The sequence below is a fragment of the Papilio xuthus genome, unplaced genomic scaffold (genome assembly GCF_000836235.2).
Source record: "Papilio xuthus unplaced genomic scaffold, Pxut_1.1 DF828952.1, whole genome shotgun sequence".
NCBI lineage: Eukaryota > Metazoa > Arthropoda > Insecta > Lepidoptera > Papilionidae > Papilio > Papilio xuthus.
Window position 1 is genome coordinate 3,754,904 of NW_013529697.1, and position 24,871 is coordinate 3,779,774.

Consider the following 24,871-nt stretch of genomic DNA (forward strand, 5'->3'; position numbering starts at 1 on the left):
ACCAATTTAAGATATTTCTATGCGGGACGACGCCGTGTTAGCTCGGCTTCCGATTAGGGGATTAAGGTAGTCCTTTTAAGGCATTAGTGAAATAATTGCGGTGGCCATTATGCGGTTAGTATTCCCCGATTTTCCCTGTCTAATATTTGGGGCATTGTCAACAGAGTCCTTAGATCTTTGTAATAACAGCCGTAGGTTGCCGTTGTCGCGCATTGTATTTCAATTAAAAGAATGGGAGGTAAAGGGGTGCAAAAGACAAAGCTAACGCAAATTCATTCCGTCTGTTTCGTACCTATTTCCCACACAGCAAGTAAATCAAAGGGTGTTGAAACTTTACACCCACTTAAAGCCGGACACAGTAATAAAGCGTTCGAACTTCGCCGACCCTGGACATCAAATGGGCCTCCCCTCTCGCATTTTGTTCAAGAGAAAATTAAAAGTAGCCAGATGTCGAGAGCATAGCGACGCTAACGTTTGATTGATACGGCATTGGTTTACTTTAATTTTGTCATCTCTTTATTTTTACTAGTATTGTACACATGTTATATGTACATATAGGTATCTATCTGCATTAGAAATTCTTTTAATACTTGTTTTACAAAATAAAAAAAAAACATAAACATCACATATTATACTAATTTGAAAATAATGTAAAAATAACTTTGTACAGTTTATTTGACAAAAGTAACAAGTAGTAGTAGCAGTAGAAAATCGACACGACATCTAATTCTATAGAACATTAGTAAGCTGAAATCCCGCAAGCGCTAACTTACCTCGATACTAAGTTCCTTACGACCAATTTGGACCGTCCATCACTAAGTTTGTAAAGCTCCGCATTGTCAAGGGTTATTACGTACAAATTACATTTGCATAAATCAGTGACATTGCAAAAACGTTCATTCATCGAAGCGACATCGTAGCGAGCGACGTATGTATGAGGGAAGTCATTACTAATTCATGGTCTCATGCAAAAAGGAATGCGGGAGGCTTGTTTTTTCTTGCAATGCAATGTCTCATATAATCAGGCGCAATGTCCAGTAAGCGAGTAACGGGATTCCACTTAGTTATAAGTTGCGAAGTGGCCGATAGGCGATCGCAGCGCCGCCGGTCAGCGCGGTCAGTGGCGGTCAACCGGCACCAATAATTACAGATGAGTGTTGCGCATTCGGCTTTGTAACTCGACACCCCACCACTGCCGAGATAAACTCACTTGTAGGGATTCGAGGTCGCTAAGAACCTTGCGTCGCCTTACTTAGTTGTAATAAGTATCTACTCGTACATATGTAATCTGAGTTGGGCGAATGTCTAATGTTCAATTCTAGACAAAGCCTTTGCTTTCTATAATTAAATTTTCCATTAATTGTGATATTTTGTAAGGCAATTTGTAATTTAGAAGTTAGGCATATTAGGAACACAATTAAGTTTTATGAACCAGAAATAAGGTGGCATATTATCACGATGGTTAAAAACATTAAGAGAGATACACGCTGATTGTGTTTTTTTTATTTTAACAAAAACAAACAGGTCTGCTGAAATAAACAAGTGCTACGATACGTAGCGTCTATTAAGTTAGGAACCTTCCTAAGTTCATAGTATCTACCGTCTTCAAAGTGCAGCGGTCGCGATCAGGGCCGATTTAATTGTTTCCAAAGAGGTGATTCCGTCGAATATATTCGTTGATTAAGTGTACAGGTCTGGGCCCACCGCCGAGGGGTTATTAAACAATTTATTGTCTAACTATTAGTGAGGGTGCACCGCTCAAATGTTCCGCTAAGATTTGCCACAAGTTTTGTTGTACGACAAATATTGCTGACTTACGTTTTATTTGGAAAACTTCAATTTATACTGCATACGAATTTAGTAAACACATAACATTTACGTAATGAAGTTAATAAAGCAAATTAATCATCCCCATTTTGGTAAAACAAAAATAATGCACAATTATAAGTAATTACGCACCGGCGAGACAGTACAATAAAATGGCGGAGCGACCCTGATTGAGTTTGGTATGAGTCTTTTACAGCTTTCAATGTATATTTCATCCTGTCAGCGGCAAATTACACAGACTGCCCATTCACGCTCAAAAATCACTCTCAATCGAGTCAAGTGGGACAAAATAAAAGGTGAATTCATCATAGGGGGTGCGAATCGGCGCCCCCGCCGGCCACCAAGGCGGGAAACCTATGTCCGGTCTATTTGTAAACAGTAACGGCCCTCGACAGCTTTTTGACAGTTTATTAAATTAAATGGTCTGCCAAATTTTTGCTGAATGCAATCAATTTCATTGCAAATGAGTAAAGACGGACGTGTTTTTTGTTGTGAGGGACAATTGTAATTTTATTACTTCAAAGATATTATATTTGTAAACTTTATACGAATATTAGGAAACGTTATTTTTTTTTATATTATAAGATGGCAAACGAGCAATCGGCCACTAGAAATCGCTGAAATAGCGAAGTGACCGTTGCCCATAGACATACGCAATCGCATATGCGTTGCCTACCTTTAATCGACGGAGGAGAGGATGCACAGAAAGAAAATATTTTCCCTTCCATGCATCCTCTCATCCGGAAAGTCCATACCACTTCCCATCCTTTCCTTCTAAGAAAAAGGGTGGGAAGGGAAAGAGGACTAAATTAGGCCTCCGGGACGCACACTCATCAGACGAAACGTGGAATTGCTTCCACTTCACGCCTGTCTTCTGTGTGGTCGTGGTATTTCACCGGGCGAGCCGGGCCGATTCGTGCGGAGATGTTAAAGCGGGCTCTACCACTGTATTAAGTACGTAGATATAAAACTAAAGATGTGTAATATTTTCTTCAATATCTAACAGAGGTTGATTTAAAATGTGAGTTTATGTTGTGTTATGTTTGCTGTGTGTCAGTGCAATTTTTCGTAAAATATTCCTGTACTCAATATAATAAAGAGCGCCTCGTCGTGCTATACATACTCAATTTTTTATCAATCAATTTATTAAGTAAAGTGCGTATGTGTGGTAAGTGCTATCATCATCAACTTGAAGTTTTCTATTCAATTTTTTTTAAAATACTTTTGACTTTTTATCGAGGCTCCTCTTACATAGATTAAAAACATGAAATTTCAAAAATATTGCACGAAAATTATGCTGCAAAAGTACGATGTACAGCGAAATATTCAATCATATCCAAACGCCTGGAAAGCGTTTCCGAGAGTCAATTTCATCCCATTTCATTTGATTATGTTCTGTTGGAAAGGGTTCGGCTTAATCAATTTTTGTCGAAATATTGCCTAGTGCGATACGAATGATTGAGTCAGACGTTACTTAATACTTATAACTAGCTATATGATTTAAGTATGCCTTGTATGTACATTTGTTTTCATTAAAATTTACTACAGTAGAAAAATAACATTAAATTAAAGGTATACAACATGTGTTAACTAACTGTAGTGTGACTTTTTTTTAAATCCCAAAACTGCTTTTAAGTTTTTTTTTTCTTAACAGCCAGAATTGTTCAACAATTGGCCATCAAAGTGTCACGTACGCAATTCTATTTGTGAGATAAGATTGTTATTGTAATCTCGAAATGCAATATAACGAGCATAAATACGATATCCTGCAATTAAATTAGCGTACGGCTTAAACGGCAGACATCGCCACGCCGCACAACACTGGCTGCTCGTGTGTGGTCTCGCAGTAAACAATGATCTTAATGATCCTACACACTCTAACACAAACAATTTAATATTCCGCAATCGAAACTGCAGTTACAATCGATACGAGTATTCGCCGAATCGATTCATAACTCGAATTGTAAACTCCTTTGTTGAAAACTGCATCGTTTTTAATTGTGTTTTGTGTTTCGAGTTATACGGAAACAATGAGCGAAATTCGATTTATTTTTCTGAGTAATTTGAAAACGAAGATTATGTTATAATTGACACAACAGTTTTGATTCAAAAACTTTGATAATTTTATGTCAATACTCTACAAAGCAAACTTGTTCACACAACATGGCATGAAATAAAGGAACATAGAAGATAGATAAAAAGATATATTCGTCACGTAAAATGTTAGTGAATACAAATTTAAAAGTTCTGATCGACACAAACGGCCATAACAGAGTGAAATTTAAGATCAATAGGCGATTTCCCCAAGACACCGGATGCGGTCTACCGGGCACAAGTTCAATTATTATTGAATTTCCCATGTCCGGGGTGAAAGGAGCGCACCCACTAAAATGCTGGGGGTGAAATAATTCTCTTAAACGGTCGCAATTACTACTCTATGTACCATCTATAGATATGTTACCATAGAAAATAACGAGACAAAATTCTATCACATAGCAACGAACTTAATAAAATAAATATTTTTCTTTTTTCAACTCGAGATGACGAACGAAAAATTATTAAAATGTTAAGAGGAAATATTATTAAGAAATTCCTGTAAGCCTGAAATGACTATCAAAGGCCTTGTTATCTTCACATATATTTTATAGAATACAACTTCATATACAATAAGTTTTTTTCAAATTAATGAGTCAATGAAATCATAGTTCAGTTTGAGCGATTGCAAAATTTCGACAGAGGCAATACCGGTGTTCGCGCGAGTGGGCACATTACGGCCGGGCAGTGGCCAGTGGCAGGCTGAGTCAATCGTCCGGTGGCCAGTGGTCGGTGTTGGCTGAGTCAATCGGTGTCGCCAGTGCCGGCCAGCTCCCAGCGGCCTAACACTAACACGCAACGCCGGCTCACTAGTTTATACGCTACGTTGAACACTTCGGAATATTTAGTTTAAATTTTACTACAGAACGTGCATTCATCCTGTTGAATTCCTAAGCTCTTTGTTGTTATAATAAATCCTATTTATATTTGTTTATTTTGACTGGAAATACAAATAAGATTGGGGAAAGTTATCAACATTCTACTTTTAGGTGTCATAAAAGTGTCGGGAACAATCTAAATTAAAATTAATCATAACAAAGACCATAAATGTAACCCAATCCAATATTTACGTACAGTACAGAGGCTGCGTTTGATTCTTAAAGAAAAGCGGTCGCATTTGATGAAAATATAATACCAACATCGATATAAGACCCGTATTAAATTTGTAAGGAAGCGTTCCGGATTGTTAGGATTTGCGCGTTCAATGTTGAATATCCAATACGGTTTGTTGTTTTTGTACAGATCACTGGATTAGTTATGCTTTTAAGTTTATTTCCGTGCACATCGATTTCTGTATGGTTTTCGCAACTGCCAAGCTTTATGATAAATCCCTAAGAAAATTTGTAAATTTTGAATTTGAATCATCTTCGTTGATATAATAACAGAAAGTAATAAAAGCTTCAATGAAAAGAAATTAATTGTAATACAATTTAACGTTAAAGTTTAGGTTTATAATAATATAACGTTTGCTATACTTTTGCCAACTGTTTTATACGTCGGATACAAAAATCTTTTATTGTGGTGCCTCTTCGACTAGCCAAGTTTGTGGATTAATAGAAAATAAGAACATTGAATCATAACGAAGCTTTGTCACAATAAAGTGTCGTTTGACACATGGCGCTAGGCATAATTTTTAGAAGTAACATGCAACAACTTCAGTTTCGTGTTACATGTGGCAAAGTGTTCGCCCGACACATGGCGCACGCATTGGATTGTAACGAAATCGACAATTCGATCGTGCTAATATTGACACGACTACGACGCAAAACAGAAATACACGCCTTGTTGACTATATTTAAACACTTTACGTCAACGATTTTTAATTTTTACTGTAGGTAGCATATTTATAGTTTTATTTATATTCTACCTTGTTAATATTGATGTCAGTCATCAACTAAAATATTAATAGATGGTAATTATTTTTAATGTGTACATGATATATTGTTACAACAATGAGACATTGCACAAGTTACCGAAATAGCATCAAGCACCGCAATATATTAATATAAATCTTCAAAGCGCTGCCGCCGCTGGATTTCTTTAAAACACCGGAACAATAAAAAATTAGAAAGAAAGCGGCACGCTCCAAGTTTGTTTGAGCTTTCACGTGATATAGATATATTATACACATCGGAACCTGTTCTAACAATTTTACATACAATCATAAATTTTAATTTAGCGCTCGCGGATCCCGGTGCCTCCGCGACTTCAGCCTCTCGCGCATTGTGCCCCCTCCCCCTCCCAGCATCACCTCCCCGACCCGACACGTATACAAAATTAATTAGACAAAATCTCGACGTCGCCTAATATTTTATTATTATTTCCGCCACTGTGGGATTTTATTAACGGCGTATTTATTGCTTTCTCTTACGATGAATTTGAATAGGATCTTGATTAGCTCCGGTCCTGTATGGATGTGCTCGCCTCGCCTACAACTTCGTAATTACAGAAGTTGTAATTACAAGGTTGGCAACATTGATGTTCGTAGGCTGCGCTATCTCTCTTCGACTCTGAAGCTTCGTTAATTTAAACGTCTTGCAGCAAACTGTTATTTTCTTATTAAACTCTCTCTATCTCAAATTATAATATGTTCAGGTTTTGACAATTTCTGTTGCCATTTGAATAATATCATTAATCTTTTTCGTATTACTCACATCATTAGAATTGATGACATGTGACAAACAGTAACAAAAACAAATTGTAAACAGATTTCAAAATATTTTATACCCTTAAACATAATATGTAGATTTTTCATAATATTCTTATTGTTTAATATTTTCAAATGTATAAATAATATACAAATTTCTAGCTTGGTTTGCAGTGGAATATAACAGCAAATCTCTCCGTGTTATTTAGTATCAATTAAAGAGAGTATTGTCTAGTCTAGAGCTGGGTATCTTTATATGGTAAGCGATAAGTTTTGTACGGCGTGCGGCGACAGAGGATTCTACTTAGTGCTGAAATGTAATGCTGTTCCTACACACTTGAATACAATATTGTTTTATGTGCCGTGCCACCTTTATACCAATAATTTAAATTATGCAAAAAAAACAGTCTAAATGATAAATAAATATTAAATATTACGAAAAATTATGTTTAGAAGAATATTTATAATCTAAATATACAGTCGATAACAACATAAAATTGATAGAGCAGCTAAAAACCTATTAACGTAATGACTTAAATGGTCACATCTAGCCATTTCTACATATTCACGTAGCTTTTCCAATTGCTATTGGTAAAAACAATCTTGTAACATCTTGTAACTCACAACATTCTATTTTGTCGTCTTCCATTAAAAAAATAATGTTTAAAATGAACGATCAGAATTAAAAGAGTTTTTATTCGAATATCTAAGTGTGTGTGGTGGGCACGGCGGGCGAGGGCTGGTACCCCGTTCAGTGGGCGCAATCTAATCAGGAGCATTAGTGATGCGCGACCAGAGCCATACTGCGCTTCATTTCACCAGAATATCGACCATTGATCCGATTTGTGCATTCGTCCTGTTCTATTTTATCGATCTATTCATTGAAGCTTTTAAAGCTAGCAAATTAATTTAGTTCATAATTAAACAATAATAAAATTCTAACAATAGATCACAAAGAACTATTTTTTGTTCTATTGTAGTAATAAAGCTTCTGAACTGTTACGACACCAATGATTATCTATTAAAGTATTTGAAAAACTATTCCTTCTGTTGATACTAAAATCTTATCGTATTTATATTGACCAAAGTAATATACATTTTGTTGGTGTACACATATTCCGCGGTGTGACGTGTTCGGAATTAGAAGGTATATTGGTAGGTCGGTCACGTCCGGGACACCCAGCGTCTTCGGGCACTGATAAGAACTGAGAAGAATGCGACAAATCCACCCCCAATACCAAAATAATTTGCGACTAACTACAAGACTACATAATTGTCTTAAAAATGCATACTGTTGAGGCATACATTTATTCTATGTAGAAAAACGTATTTTTAAGACAGTAATATTGTGTTACCTATTTACTTTACTGCATTTCATCAAATAATCCTAAAAAAGGCAACCTAAAATTGGATAGTTTTATATGCAGTAGCACTTTTAAATTGAAACTACGTTGGACTAGCGAGGAAATCCAGTAGTTCTGAAACAAAGACTGCAAATATTTGCAACGGTTCCACGTAGCGTCAGACGGAACTTCAAAATCGACGACAGCCGAAGTGAGTAATTGAATTCCGCACACGGCTGCGAACCTGCGGCGGACATTCGGCGCACGAACTCGCCCGGCCGCTTGTTTGCCGCTATTGCAAAAATTTTTTGATTTCTTCCTAACTCATCCGGTGTTAAATATTGATGGACGTACTAGAAGATTCCAGAATAACAAATTGTTTTATAATCTCTCCTAATCGTTATCATCTCTATTTAAACAAGTAAATATGCAATGTGCTACACAATTCCTTTACTAAGTAATAAATCTGTTCTATTATGGAGTTGTGTTGCGGAGGCAATACATCAGGTGGGTGTCGGCATCACAATGCACTACTGACACATGCAGATACGATTGTTCGGCCAACTCCATTTGAATTTGATCAGTCGGCCGACGATCCCCGATACTGCGTCCAAATGCGAGGGGAATGCTCATTTGATCGTTTACGAATGCATTCGACCAGATTCATTCCAAAATAAGCCATCAATGGACAAATAGATACGTTTCCGAGTTTGCTTTTCCTGTTACGTTTTGTGATAAATACGCTCAGTTTGTACGCTTTGTTTTAAGTAATATTTTTTAATTGTTTTTATAATTTTAAACCAGCCTTTTGTATCAAAAGTGTAGTAATAGATGGATTGAAGAAAGTTGCAAGCTTGGAGTGCTAGTGATTCTCACATTTTTTGGTATAGTTTTTATCAAAGAGTAAAGTTACGCAATATTAAAACTGCTTTGTTGGTATGTTCATTGAATGATTGAGTCGTTTCGACCGCATGTCTTATTCACCAGCAGCCCCATCCCGTACAGAATTCGAAGATGAATTTATGTTTATAAGTTGCCCGGGGCTCCGATAATGTCGGGGTCGGCGGCCTAACCGAAACATTTTGTCTAAGCAATAACATACATATGAAACACAATAATCTAACGTCACACGATGCCCCAAGTAATATGGTATTTGTGACGCATACAGGGGCATAGACATCGATAACCCTCCATTCCCAGCATAATGTTCACATAATTGGCGTAACATTTCCATTGCGAACCCTTTCAAGACGCCCGTAATGTTACGGCCTACATGTTATTTAATTACGCAATCTCGAGTACAATGAGAATTATACCGACTCCTTTGCTAGCGCGGGTCGGGCTCCGTCTTTCGGGGGATGCGGGATACTCACCTACTCACAACACTATTATTTATTAATCTTTGATTGTAACAATTTCTTGAGTACAAATTGACATTAAAGGCAATGTCGTCTTGTCGTCGTACACACGAAAAACCAAAAAAAATATTAAATAGTTTACGTAGGTTTATCACATAAACACTTTTTATATCTCATCACAAATACTACATTGCTTAGGAAATGTTAGTACAGGCTCATTATTTTCATATAGTTCAAAATAAAAATGAGACAATCGAGACAAAATTTTACGAAGTAAAAAAATGAAAACCGAATAAATTTTAGCATTTTAATCATCAACATTATTTGTCGCGAACTTGATGCTCCGAAATTCTTAAGCAAGTGTACATTTCTCTCAATGATTAAATTAAAGGATACGGTAGGAAATCATAAAGCGAAACTTGCAAACATCTTTGACTCCCCCTTGAAACTAACTCGCATAACAACCTTTGGCGATGAATGGAGACCCTTAAAGGGTGTGCCTTCTTACAGTCAATATTCATTGTAGACGTGTCCAGTTCAATTATAAACGAATAAATCACCCCGTTAGTATTATAAATGAGTTGGAAATCTATTTATTACTTTGATTTTGCAAATGTTAGAGTAACATTTAAACTTAATATATCAAAATAAGCTAATGCTTTTAAACGTAGTACATATCTAATTATTGGACGTAAGTTTACCCCAACAAATTACTGCTTTTTAACAACACGACGAAAAATATTAAAAAATATTAGGTGCGCAACAAAGTTCTCGCTTTTTTTTCGATAAAAATATAACTTTATTATAATACATTTTAACAACAAAAATGTTGTTTACAAGGCATATTAGAAGACATCAAAATTAAATCTGGAAGTATAGTTTAATTAATTTAATACCAGGATAATACCACTAAGCGCATCATTGTTTAAATGGACTAGGGCATTACGAAAGCACTAGATTCGGATGCGATATCGGCGCATTCAATACAATATGTATTATGAATGGCCGTGCGCTCCGCGGCCGTTGATTAGCCCGGCCTCTATTCGGGCTCTATTCCAATTTTCCTGGCGGACTTCGATCGACCTCCCTGATTGATTGTTATTGCAGCAGCCTTACTGGCCGGTAATGAACCTTTTATTACATAATACACAAATTAGAAACCGTTTAAAAACAAAAAGTATATGAAACAAGTATTTTGGCTTAAGACTTGGCCAGATATGTAGTGACATAACACATCTATTAGATTTAGAGACTTTAATAAAAGTTAAACAAACTCTATCTAAATATTTGGCCAATTTGACCACTATGTTTTGAATGGAAAGTGGGGTTAAAGCATGTATAATAGTTTCTATTACTCTTGTCATATCTATGAACGTATCAAAACAATATCACTATCTAGTAATATGACAATGTAGTTAAAAATTGACAAGCCATGATACTGTTAAAAAAATGATCGGCTGTATGTTCAATTGCATTTAAAATATGTATGATCGATGCATGTACGTATAAATGTTGGTCGGCTTTGCTTTTGTAACTAAAGGCGTAATTCATAGCGTGGACGCATAGAGCGCTATCTGATGATTGGTTTTTGGCAATTAACAGTATTGCTCACATCGCAATCGCGTTCATTCACCGTGTGAAATATGTATGGGATGTGAATATCCGAACTTATTCCGCCTCCAGCGTTGTACAGTTAACTAACAAAACGTTTTAAACAAAACTCTATCGATTCCGGTTATATTACTTGCGAAGAAACAAATATAACTTAAGAAAATACGTTGGGACAAATTTATACATTCACTAGCTGTCGCTCGCGACTTAATCCGCGCGAAATTAATAACAAACTTAATAAGTAGCCTGTGTATTCTTCCAGACTGTGTTAGAACATATTGCTACACTTACATACAGCTGAAATGTGGCATAGATGTAGACATCTATGCCAAACTTCAGCGAGATCCATGCAGCCGTTATGTAGATACCTTCAAACAAACATCCATCCATCCATCTAAACATTCGCATTTATAATACAATATTAGTAAAAAGTAAAATAAAAAAATATGTAAGTAAAATAAATAATTATGTATATGAATAAACCGTAAGAAGGCTTTGAAGAACTAAAACTTTGGACAGAAGTCGCAAAATTAATTTCGCTATAAATGAAAGAAAGTTGTCAGAAAGCTTTTACAGTTGCTAAGAGCGGTAAATAGACTGAAATCCATTAACAGCTTTAGCGCAGACATTAAAAAATATAGAGGTGACCTAAAATCGTAGCAAACAATTTAATCGGCAGCTACGTAATAGTGAACTAACAAAAAAGTTAGATTTAAAATTAAAATATAACGTAGGATTAAAAATGATTTAGTGTAACAAATAGCTCGTTCATTATTTTAGTGAGCGGAACTGAAATGTTTACACTGCCAACATTTTGTTTGTTCGTAATTAGAACACATGTCTCACATCTAATCACATCGCCTCCGCTAATGTCTTGTTTTTAATCTTTACTCTTAACTTCTGTATATTATACTAGCAGTCGCTCATGACTCCGTCTTAGCGGTATTAAAATAAATTCCAGCTTGATACCTTCACGCGTTTTTGAGAAAAAGGGTCTTGACATACGGACGAACGGACAGACAACAAAGTGATCCTATAAGGGTTCCGTTTTTTTCCTATGAGGTACGCAACCCTAAAAACATAATTAGTAGCCTATGTGTTCTTCAGACTATGTTCTATATGTTTGTCAAATTTCATCGAGATTCGTTTTGGAGATACCTTCAAACAAACATCAATACATCCATCCATCTAAACAATCGCATTTATAATACTATGAAGTTTATATTCCAGAATATTAAATTTTACAAAAGTTTATGTTTTGTTCAAGCTTTATTTACTAAAGTAGTAAATAGATTATCATTTACTTTAACCATTTTCATAACAAATATGTGACATGGTACATATATGTTTGAAATAGTCTAATACAAAATAATTTCAAATGTTATTACGTTTAATAGCAACCCTTTTGTCTTGAGACATCAGGTTGCTGTCATCGTTCTGTTTGACATTTGTACAAAGGTCACCCCAAGCCAGTTTGCTTTCCTTTTACTTGTTACAATACTCTTTATAAACGAAGAAAGGGTGGTATTGTTTGTTTGGAAATTAACCTTTACATTTGTTAGGGGTTGTATTTCAATCCCTTAGAAACGTGTGATTTTCTTTTTCTAATAATTATTAATAGTAGGATACTTTGAGTCTTAATTTTATTAGGTATATTTGTATTTTTTACAGATGCAATAGTAATAGACAAGATTAAGAAGAGCATAAAGAAGATAGAAATAATAGAAGCCATAATACATTGCAATTATTGCAGAAACGACCGATGAGTCGTTGGCACGGAAAGAAAATTGGTAACAGAACATAAGGCACCGGCTCTTGTAACATGAGAGAATAGTTTTAATGTTGGAAATAAATAACACGCCGCGGAGGAAGACAATGGTTCCGTAATAAGATCTCTTGTTAATTTTGGCGAATGCGAGGCTCGCTCGTGATCGGAGATTTATGAAGGCATTGAAATTACACCTTGTTTGTTCTTTTCGCACCGGTACGTGTCTACGACTAGCGGACAAAAGAGATTTTGCAATTTCATAGAAGAGCACGGCTTTTATTTATAATTTGAATATTCTAGACAATTCATGTTTACGATGAAAGTGAAAAAAGACTATAACAATTGAAACTTGATATCGGTAAAGCATAGTAGACTTAAGATTTTTTTTATATTACTTAGAAAATTTTCTGTGTAGCATGTAGATTACTTAAGTTGTAAAAAAAATCTATGGGACTAACCTCTCATTTTCTGCTCGTCCATTAGTCGTCTCTCTAGGTTGTCTTTCACCTCCCGCTCTCTGAGCACGTCCATTTTTAATTCAGCTGCAACAATATAACATAAATAAATACTAATATCAACGATTCAAGTTAGTTTTCACTTAGTAAGTTTATTAAGAAATAGCAAGAAGCTAACATAAACAATGATTTACCTTAAATAAATGGTTCATTGTTCGCAAAAGGCATTGTATAAATTTAACAGTGAGCTAAAGCCGTAACAAGGCCGTCAGCAAGGGGCCGATTAGGAACATAAACACGGATTAACTCATTCGGAATCCCGGTACCATTGTGAAGGAGTCGAATTGAGAGATTTGCATAACTTTCAATTAAATCTAACCTGACGGAAACGATTGGGGGAGGAACTTCCGATTCTCTTATGTTCCGACATAGTATTTAGTGTGCTTCAAGCAACCACAGTGATCAACTCTAAAATAAACTAGAATTAAATACAGCTAATTCACATTTCATATGAACACTTTCGTTAAAGATATTGATTGACAAGACATTTATATAACTGTTTCATAAAAATATACCTTGTTTTGATTTTAAATATGGACAAAAGGTACAAAGGAGTATACAAAGATTTGATGACATGTGTCAACGTTAATTTACAAAATCAAGTCACCTTAATAATGTGATCTAATCTCTTCCATCGATTTACATATCAACGTGACTGCGTGTATACGTTAAATCAGTTTAAGCGAACGCATCAAGAACGACTCGAATTTGAATAGAAAGAGGTCATGCCGGCTCACAGTTTAATTTGGTCCCTTATTCAATTAGCCACCTTAGTCGCTCAGTCTATCTAATGGAGGTCGTAAGGGGATCAGGCTGATTAACTTGCGTTGTTAGGACCTACGACTACGGCGCCACTTGCTCATTTCAAACGAAAATTCGAAGCTTTGTTCTTGTATCACTTATCTTTCTTGATTCAATTTTATACGAACATATTGGTCAAATACAGTTTTTATTTTAACAATCAAATAGTTTTCAATAAAAATATATCTTATACAAATACAATTAAATAAACATTTTTAGGTTTCAGAGCATAGCAGGCCTCCTGCAAGATGTACCAATGATCTGGTCTAGAGTACGGGCGTATCCTGGATGAGGGTAGCACCGATCGTCGTGGCAATCTTTAGGGGAGGCTTATGCCCAGCAGTGGGCGTGATCTGTCTGAACAGCATAGCATAGCTATGTTTAAAATATATTTCGCGAATGTTTATGAATAAATACAACTTCAATAAACCGCTAACAAGATGTTAAACTTTTAAAAAGTATGACATCAGAAGTGTAAGAGACTTGCAAAGTGAATATAAACTAATTCAATTTAAAGTTTTCCAGTACTCGTACACAACTGAATTGAATTTCTTAAGATACCGCTTCATAAAAATTTAGATTGCATATAAAGTTATCAAAATTATTTTTTTAACAAGTAACACTTCTTTACGCGTAAATGACCATTTAAATAAACGAATTATATGTACATATTATAAATAAAAATTAAATATTTTATTTGCATGATTTAAATTGTTAACTTTCATAATTATTTTGAAAGCTTGCTTTGGAAGAGCCTTAACTCTTTACATTTTCCTGAAAACTCAAGCATAGAGCACTTAAGTAGGAAAAAAGAAATACTACACCACTGGTATATAATTAGAAATATTAAATCATCATCATCATCATTATCAGCTCACTATACGTCCCCACCGAGGGGCTCGGAGCCTACCCTAAGTTAAGGGTGATTAGGCCATAGTCAACCACGCTGGCCAAGTGTGGGTTGGTTGACTTCACACATATCTTTGAATTTCTTCTCAGATATGTACAGGTTGCATCACAATGTTTTCCTTCACCGTAAGAACGTCGGATAAATGTACATATGTAAATTGGAAATGGAAAAACACATTGGTACATGGCGGGATTCGAACCCAGGACCTGCAGATTGTAAGTCAAGTGCTTGACCACTGAGCCACCGACGCTCCAATCATCATAAGACAATATAACTATGGTGCATCTGAATCTTAAATGTATGAGAAATTGGCTTTTACATTATAAATTAATACTTGTAATCGATTCACATACATATTACTAAGTCCCCAACAACATTACGGGCCCGCAACTATCATGTTCCATTCAATGATGAGATTTGTTGCTCGCAGTTATTGTGGCAGGGGTGTAATTAAAATCGCCATTTCGAAATATAATCCAATGGTATTATGCATAGTTTATACTTTGTAATTACTACAAACCACAATCGTTATGTTCGATTAAAACGATAATGTTCTATACGGTTACAATGATACAATGAATTATTATGAATATAGCGGGTGTTTATTTATTAATTGTTTATTTTTAAATGGAAAAATGAAAATAAATGAGAACTTCTTACTGTTATATACCTAATATATAGTCAAGAGCTCTGATTGGTTGCATAAACCGAAAGACAAATAGCGTGCGTGATCAATTCTTAAAATTCACTAGTCGACTGTTACCATCCATGGTAAAGCTTATTAGTATAAAAATTTACATATAACAAAAGACAAAGAGGACATACGCATAGTTGAAACCACGTAGCATATCGACTAACAATAATCTGGCTGATAATACGGAGACAAGTTAAGTTGTGCGGAGGCAAGGCACGTAATAAGCCAGCGCTAGCGACCGATCGGGCTCCCGGCGGATTATCACGGCCGCGGATCTTGTAAATTGAAACGTTGTCTTGTTCATTGTGCTGCTTGCTGTTTTGTTTCATTTCTCCAAGTATATGAGTCATATATTATTTGATTACTGCGAATCTAGAATATACCTCATTATATTATGCTATTTGATAAAAAAGAAACGAGTAAATGTAGTCGAGTATGCCAGAATAAAAGTTGATTATTGTTTTTCTTATTTAATTATCGATTATTTTAAAATTATTGTAAATATTATGAAATTTAAATACTACAATTAAAGAAAGACGAAAATGAGACTGGAGTCAATGCACAGAGCTTAGTTTTGATAAATATCTCGATGCGTCACAAAATCAAGTTAACACAAAATAACCTAAGGGTAAAAGTCCAATCCGAGTTCTCCTGCTAGGGGACCCTTGCGCTTAAGATAGTTCAGCCTAAACACTTTAAGGTCTTGCCATTTCTAAATACGGTTAACTTGTAAAAGTTTCCATCCGACCCTTTACTTCAGCTTTAATAATTCAACTTCTCTACATACAAGTACTTGTACATTTTGCGTTCAGAGAATTCTCACTTCAAGATATAGATCTTTAAAGTTTAAGTTAACTTTTCAACTGTCAGATGATTAATAAACATAAGGATGCAAAATATATCCCGATACAGTATTATAATTTAGGTTTAAAAATTGATTTGTTATGCCTTCGAGATTAATACGAAATCAATCGCGATGCATGGTGTAATTTAGAGGGCTTTTAGTTAAGAGAGGTTTCGCACATGCGACGTAAATTACTTGAGCGAAGGGACGGTCATTAAGGACCCGTGTCGGCATGCGCGGCGTATCTGAACATCTCGCGATTTGCGAGTGGAGGCGCCTCAACAAAAGCTGGCCCCGGTGGTCCCCGCGTACTTAGCGATCTATCCTCTTATTGTTACATGTCCTTTGCTACTTACAAGCCTTATTAACTCTACAAACTTAGACGTTACTTAATCATTTAATTAACTATTATTGTCTTACAATTGTACAATTATCTAACAATAGTCAAGATAACAGCTAATCTCTAGGATAGACTGTATGTAAACACTCAAAATGTAAAATAATATATGAATCGAAAGTAAGGGGTTTAGACTTTATAGTAGATACATACATAATCGTAGGTAGTTCATAATATTGCAAGTTATTTTTTGTTACATATTTCTTGGAAGTCGAAGTATTTTACGTTTTTAATTTAAATATGTTTTACAATTTTTAATTTAAATATACCTTCAACAGATATACAAAGAAAACGTTTATGGAAAAAAAGAAAAGAGGATCAAAAGTGAAGAGCAGTCAATCATTAAATCGATCTTTATATCAGATCAATCAAATTTAAAAACCTAATAGAGTTGCGCCCGACGAAAAATTATTACTTTATAAATAAAATAACAATAAAAACGATGCTTCGATCGAGGGAATATGTAATTATGGACAATTATTATTATAACGAAAACAGAACTGATGCAACGGCTGATAGATTATTGAAAGAATCGGAACCCATAAACAAAAGGATCCATTTCGGTTACGCAATTTAATGCTTCCAAGTAATTAACTGAGTGATATTGTAAGAGTTTCTCAGAGATGCGATAACGTAAGTGCACTCGATTTCATTCAAGATTGAAAAGAACATGACGTCTTTTTTTTCGACGCGTCAATATGATTGCCGAATACGGAAGGGTCGAGACGAAATTTTATTTCTCTTCAATTTCATGCACTCAGTAAAAGAAACAATTTTATTTAAATTTGAAATGTATATTCCTTTACCAAGCTATGAGTTTTTAACATTGTAGTGTTATACAGACATTGGTAGAAATTGTTTAAACAATGTAATATTCGTTTAAATGTATATAACATAGATATTAACGAACTGTAAACGCTTATGTAAGAATGAAGAATTAAATAGAAGAGAATAGTTCTTTCTTTAACAAAAACATAACTTAAAATACATTCTTCTTATGATGAATGATTTCGGTTTTTAAACTTGAAGTAGAATTAAAAATATCTTTAATTTAATTTGTCAACAAAACTTTTTTGTAAAACGAAACGTTATAAAATTTCGTTTATTAATATCTCTATCTGTGGAAGCAACAAAAGCAATTTAATTTCAATGAAACATAAGTCATAGGGTGGCGAATTAAGACATATTTCTACGATCCCCACCTTACGGGAGACTAAGTTGAGCTTGCAGTTAAAATAACAATTAAAGTCTGCCTTGAAATTTACGACTCAAAGCTGTTTAAATAATTTAAAGGAACGTTAAGGTGTTCGCAACCAAAATGAGTCTTTGAAGAGGGAAACAAAAGGTAAGCATTCATAGCTCCCCAAGGCGGGCGTTTGGACGTTTTCAATGGGAATGAAATGTAGGAACTCGACTCGGAATAAAGGTGAAATTTTAATAGTAATACCATAAGGAAATATTACTGAGGAATATTGTTGATTTAAGTGCTTCAAAGCTGAAGATAAAACGCAATTAGGATTACCAAAACGGATTTCACGCTGATTGAATAATAGATTAAAAATGTTGAATATAAATATGGTATTAGTGGTACAAAAATGCTAAAATAAACAACAACTGCTTTTGAAAAATGATAATAAGCACTAGAAGACATTCGAAAACTTATAAAACAAATGACAGTTTTATTGCTACATATATTATTCTCCAGTAAGATATTGTTCGATTCAGACCTAAATATATTATCAAAATTCACGATGCCATTAAAAGGTAAATGTAAAGTAACGATAATGCTTGTTACTGTGCGAAAAACGAATTTCCCTCCCTGTGCTTTCTAAATTTACAAACCGTCGGCAATTTTATTTTATTGTTATTAGATTTTTCCGGCTTATGTCACACGGCAGTGTCACTGCTGAGGATTACTCCCGCGGCCTCCGCGCTAATAATCATAAGAATTGCTTCCCCATATAATGTGGAAAATGTAGAGCGGATTTTTATATCCTCTTCCTGTCTAAAACTCGTTTCTATTTCGAATGCCTCAAAACTTCTTTTCTATTGCCAAATTAAAAATCTCTTCTAAAACGCACTCAAACTGAACTGCGGTGTACTTATTTGTGAAGAAAAAATTATTTGTAGATTTACTTCTTGCGGTGTCGTGTATACTTTATCTTCCGTGGGATGTTTTTGTATTTCGTTTGGATTGCAGTGATAAGTGCGCAGGCTCGTATCGTTGTACGAGTCGAGATAATGAAGATGTCGTCGAAAAATGAATTAAAAAGTACAAGTGTATCGTGTAGGCGTGCACCGCCTTGAATAACTCGCGGTGTTATCGACGCACGCGCACCCAATCTGCGATCGAAACACAACGGATAAGATTATCCGGTAGCCTGTATTATTTTAATGAGACTACACGACTCCTTGAGATTCGAAGAGATACGAAAAAGCTTAGGTAACGAAGCGAATAAAGAATATATGCGGGTCAAGAGAGAAAGAGGTAATATGCTGCCGAGTTCGGATGACATGCGCGCAATGCAAGGAATCTTCGCGAAGGGTATATTTTAAATTAGCCGCCGAACTCGATAAAGTCCCGCGCATCCAGGCGGCAGCTGACGGCAGATCGGCCGATACCATTATGTCCCTGGTAAAGCACCGATTAAAAAATCCACATTTATAAGACAACATCTGTTATTTAAATAAGATATAAACGCGAGAGTCCGCGAACGTTTTGTTCCTTCGTCTACGTTTTTTCTCGACGGTGGATGCTCCCCTCGCTGGATATATCGGTATTAAAAATGTAAGGGAGATTTATGCGAATGGCTCTAAGCTTTCATTAGTCGTCGGTTGCGCGATGTTTTGCGGTCGCCGCTCCCTGACCGGTAATTTTTCATTTTTCTGCAAAGTTCCCGATGCTACGCTCGCGTTGCTCAAATTTTTACTGCATATAAAGATTATTTATATCCTTACTTAGTTGCCGAGTTCAAGGCAGCTGCACGCTATGACTTTTATTATTTCTTCTCCCTGTCCCTCCAGAGTTAATAGAAATTAGATTTTAATAAAAAGGAATTGCTACTTGGAGCGTAATGGTGCATTGCTTAATATAGTCTGGAAACATTTTTATGCTTTGGAATACATATCAGCTATTTAAGGCTATAATTGTTATTTATCTAACACGAATTAGTTTACACACTCCTCATCTTCATACCAAATCTTCATCTATCGACAAAGCATCATGAACGTTATGACAAAGTATGCGAAACCCTGTTAAAACATTATTACAATATCCATTATTGTTTCAAATTAGTATACCAAATAAAAAGAACTACAATCTCGTACAAGGCAATCGCGTTACATCAAATATAACGTTATACTTCCGAATTTTTATCATCATGAATACAAAGAGTGCTTTTATAACACGCTCCTGAACTAAACATATGCAACCGCGTTATTCCGCCTTGTAATTCTGTATGTAAATTACAACTAGTACAAGGGTTCCTATTTCACCCCATAGAGACAACGCACTGCCACTCACAAATGACCTGCGCGCACAACGAATTGTGGGCTCGCGTGGTTCATGATAAAATTGCCGGCAAATAACAGCTTCTAAACCTTGTTTTATGTCAGTTTTAAATATTAAGAACATTCACAAGTTTCACGTCCTCATTATCTGTGCAAACAGCGTTCATGCGTCGACTGTTTACAATCTAAATACTGATATACTCTTAGATAATACTCGAAAAATAATGATTGAACATGGAATTTTTCCTCTAAAAATATGTTTACACTTTGATTACATCGCTTGTTATGTTCCTATAAATTTTCTTAAAATTAACTCAATTTTAACAATGGTAGAGCCCGCTTTAACATCTTCGCACGAATTGGCCCGGCTCGCCCGGTGAAATACCACGACCACACAGAAGATAGGCGTGAAGTGGAAGCAATTTCGCGTTTCGTCTGATGAATGTGCGTCCCGGAGGCCTAATTTAGTCCTCTTTCCCTTCCTTATAAGGATAGGATGGAATGTGGAAGTGGACTTTCCGGATGATAGGATGCATGGGAAGGGAAAATATTTTCTTTCTGTGCATCCTCTCCTCCGTCGATTAAAGGTAGGCAACGCATATGCAGTTGCGTATGTCTATGGGCAACGGTCACTTGGCTATTGCAGCGATTTCAGGTGGTCGCTCGCTCGTTTACTACCTTATGATATAAAAAAAATACTCATGTAAAATTACCCCTTAATGCAAAATAGTGGAACAATTCTTGAAAGTGAAAGGAAACGCTCAATTTGTAATTTTTTTAGTGGACTGATAATATTATATAAAATTATCTAATAGAAGATTTTCCAAACCTAAGATGTAAAATACTTATTTATTTTCATTCCTTCAATAAAATATTCATTACAGTTAACTTACAAATAAATAATAGATTCAATGAATAAAAGTATGCCTTTGAACGTATTTAATAAAGACTCGACGCATTATGAATAATTCGGCGTGCGTCACATTAAATTATTTCGACTAAGTAATTCCGAGCGGTTAATTATTGTGCACAACCTGGGAGGAGAGTTGAGAATGTAATTATTATTAAACTTTACGATTGTCTCACTTTACCCCTTTCTCAAGTATCAAAGTATCCATACGACTCACCCGACACAACTCTACAATGGAATTTAAATTCTAACACAACAGCACAAAGGTTTATATTAAGGAAACACAAAGAGGATGTAATATGGCTTTACTTTGATACATCACATCCTTAGATCCTTAGGGGGTTTCTTAGCTTGTTGCGGATTCATATTTGAGCTGCCGTCTGAAATTTATAGATGTAGGTAGAATTTCCAGTAGCATTAAATTGTAGAACAGGTAAGATATAATTGAAATAAAACTCCTTCGCTGACAAAGAGAGGGACGTAAATATTATTTTTATTGTATCCACAAAAGCAATTACTTTTGAATATTTACAAACCTTTCAGCAAATTCAGCAGCAAGTCAAATCAAGTCGTTATAATTTTAATATTTTTTTTCACTAACGTGGACGTAAGGTAAATCGTAAGGATTTATTAGTTAGATGCACGTTATGTGCACTAACAGCAGGGTAACTAAGGTTTCTCATCCATAATGTTCAGTGACACAAATAAACATTGCGTCAACATCGTATTTTCTACATAATAAATAGTTACATGCTTGATTTGCTGTATTGCTATTTAGTTTATTAGTCTGCCATTTAGTTTCCGTGTAGAGGCGAACTGTCTGACCGTATTAGGGTCCTTGCCGGGCGTAAGTCACAATGCGCTCGATATTGGAAGTGCGTCCGCTAGATGGCGCGCGTGTGGTCGCGTCGCGTGCGCGTGCCGTGCGCGGTGTAACCGGAGCGACGCACAAGTAACACAATACCGCCGATGTCTCGCATATCGGTACATTGCAGCAATGGCATTTTAATATCCTAGCGTTAATGTCACTTATTGTTTACTTACATCCACGGCCGACTGATATGCGTAGACCACATTTTATGCGGCGCTAGATTAAGTCGAGTGAACGCGCGACCACTCTCAATGCACTCTGATATTTGTTCACCAATTTAAATACTTTTTGTACTTCCCAATTTAGCCTTTTAGCCAAAATACAAAAACTTTTCTTTGACAACTTGTGAACGAGAATTCAATTTTTCTATTTGTTGCGCTAGAAATATTGCCTTTCAAGTATTTTAACTCTATGTCTCAAGTTTACAAAGCAGTAAAGTTTACACAGACACGAGGAAAACAAACATCGATTAAAATAATCGATATTCGCAGCACCTCGGTGAAAGAATGGCGTGAAAGCTGGCGCGGCGCGGCAACAATGCGTCGTTGGCAATATCAACGCGCGCGCATCGCGGGGGCTCGTTGCCCGCGGGCGGTGCTGGAACCTAGGAGCACAAAAGAACTACGACTAACCAGCTCTAGGCCTCTGATGGACAGCCTGGTTATTATTAACTTTGTTGAGTTTACTTACAATGCGATCTATTTAGTTATCGGATTGAGCTAACCAATAAAATATTCTTAGTTTGCACAACAGAATCTACATTCCTAGTTAACAATATTAGATTTTTTCCAAAACTAGTTAAATTTCATATTGCTGGCTTATAATTGTTACATATTGTTGGTGTATAGCCTAACAGTTGTTTGTATATTTTGTCATTTGTTCACAGTAATTAAAGCTACAATGATTTTATGCATTAATTGAAAACAAAGAGCGGTTTTTAGGGTGAAGCCACAAAATAATTAAAGCGCGGTTACATCCAGGCAGATAGCAGCCGTCGCCGGTCATTGTGTAAAAGCTTTCATATCAATTGAATCCATTAGCTGAGTACACAAGTCCTGTCTGTCTATTTGCTCATCAGTTTTTATCATTGGCCAGTTCGTGTTTGTTCGATCGGTCACTTCCACGTTATTGATGGCTTGATGCGATACAACGGACAATCGCTATTTGTGATCATCGCAATGCAAGCAAATTACACCTTTATTGCCTTGTCAATAAAACCTCCGCGCTTTTTATTGAGAGGTAGCTACGCCGGCGGCCGTGTTAAATTCTGCAAATGTTTGTTTGTGTAATTCCGTTAATGTTCCTACAGATTGATAATAAAACAGAAAATGGAATTGCCTCTCATGTGCTAGATAAATTATGACGCATATCCTCGAGTATTAATGTAACGGATAATAATTTAATTTTTGTGATATCTTCACATTTTTATCTTAATATGTTAATATGTCTAACAATACTTGATATTTTTTGTTTAACAGTTTTTTTTTTACAATTTGTACCTCAATCAGAAAGTATTTTAAAAAAGTAATTAATCTTGTAAAGTTATTATTATTATACTTTCTTCTTTAATCTTATATGTATTTACAATCGTTTAAATATATATAACATGCCAAAAGTGGCAAAGAAATACCACCCTAGACTACAAATAGCCAAGTCGGGTTCTTTAAAGTATCTACAGAGAGCCATAAAGTATTCTTGTCGTATCAGCCAGTGCGTGTGCCATTTGTCCGGGGACCGGCACTTAGCTAAACAAAAACTGATAGTTGTAAAACAAAAGAGCGCAACAAAACAACGCACCTACAAGACCTGACCATTCCCTCCGCGAATAAACTAAGCGGTAAGAATTAACAGGGATAAAGGATTAAAAGAGTAGCCGAAGCAGATTTATGTCGTCGCGATTGCATCGGACCGATTCCGCCGGTTGCCGGCGTTTTATTGCAACGAGGCGCGTAAACCACTAAAGGTACACTTCTGAATCGTATACCTTACTCTCCGACTCTTCGAGTATTTGTTGTGTCTGGAAAATTTATTTAATTGCCCATTTTACAAGTACTGCTACATATCAAGAGCAATTAAATATGGTAAACGTTATCAAGTTACACAGAGCTAATTACTGTTAGCACTTGTACAGCACATTTGTTTTCTGAGAAAGCAGTTTGATAATCGTAAACCTAGAATGGGATAGGACAAGTCAGATGTAGACTCATTTCGAAATAAGCAATTAAAAAACTAACATTAAGACAATGGCATATAGAGATAGAATAGAGCTCAAGAATTGCCTTCATTTTGTTTGAATATATTTTCAAGGTGTAAACAGAATCGCAGAGCGACTCAAAGTATCACTTACCGGCACCATTGCTCATTCATCGCGAGTCTATTTACAAGAACGAATCGTCGCAGTTCTATCACGGCGGAGTCCTTTCACGCAACCCTTGCCGAGTTATCTGATAGTGCGGTGAAAGCGGACACATTTGTCCGGACGTCACCCGTTCACCGCTAGTGTAAAAATTGTCAGCGAATGCGTCGAGATAGTGATCTACCATTTGTGGAGTGTGAGGGTGTGCCGTGTGTTACTACGCTCGTGTAAATGTTTTGACGCTTGTGCAAGCACTCTAACACACTGTTAGACTGTTGAAAAATTGGCAAATGTTTTACCTGACACTTTGAAATCACTACTACCATTTAAACTATGATTTGATGTAAAGCTTTTGAAATACATAGAACACTATCGATCCGTTAAAAGTACTCTTTTCAACTTTGGCTATGTTACA

General features: G+C 35.7%; 1 protein-coding gene across 8 annotated transcripts in view; it reads right to left on the reverse strand.

Annotated features, from left to right (window-relative positions):
* dac (dachshund family transcription factor) overlaps window positions 1–24,871 on the reverse strand; it is a 132,292-nt gene that overhangs the window by 17,840 nt on the left and 89,581 nt on the right. For all 8 annotated transcript variants that reach the window (XM_013325907.1, XM_013325915.1, XM_013325899.1 and 5 more), the window contains one exon: window positions 13,107–13,190. In XM_013325907.1, the coding sequence (XP_013181361.1) occupies window positions 13,107–13,190 (84 nt within the window). The remainder of the gene's footprint in view (window positions 1–13,106; window positions 13,191–24,871) is intronic.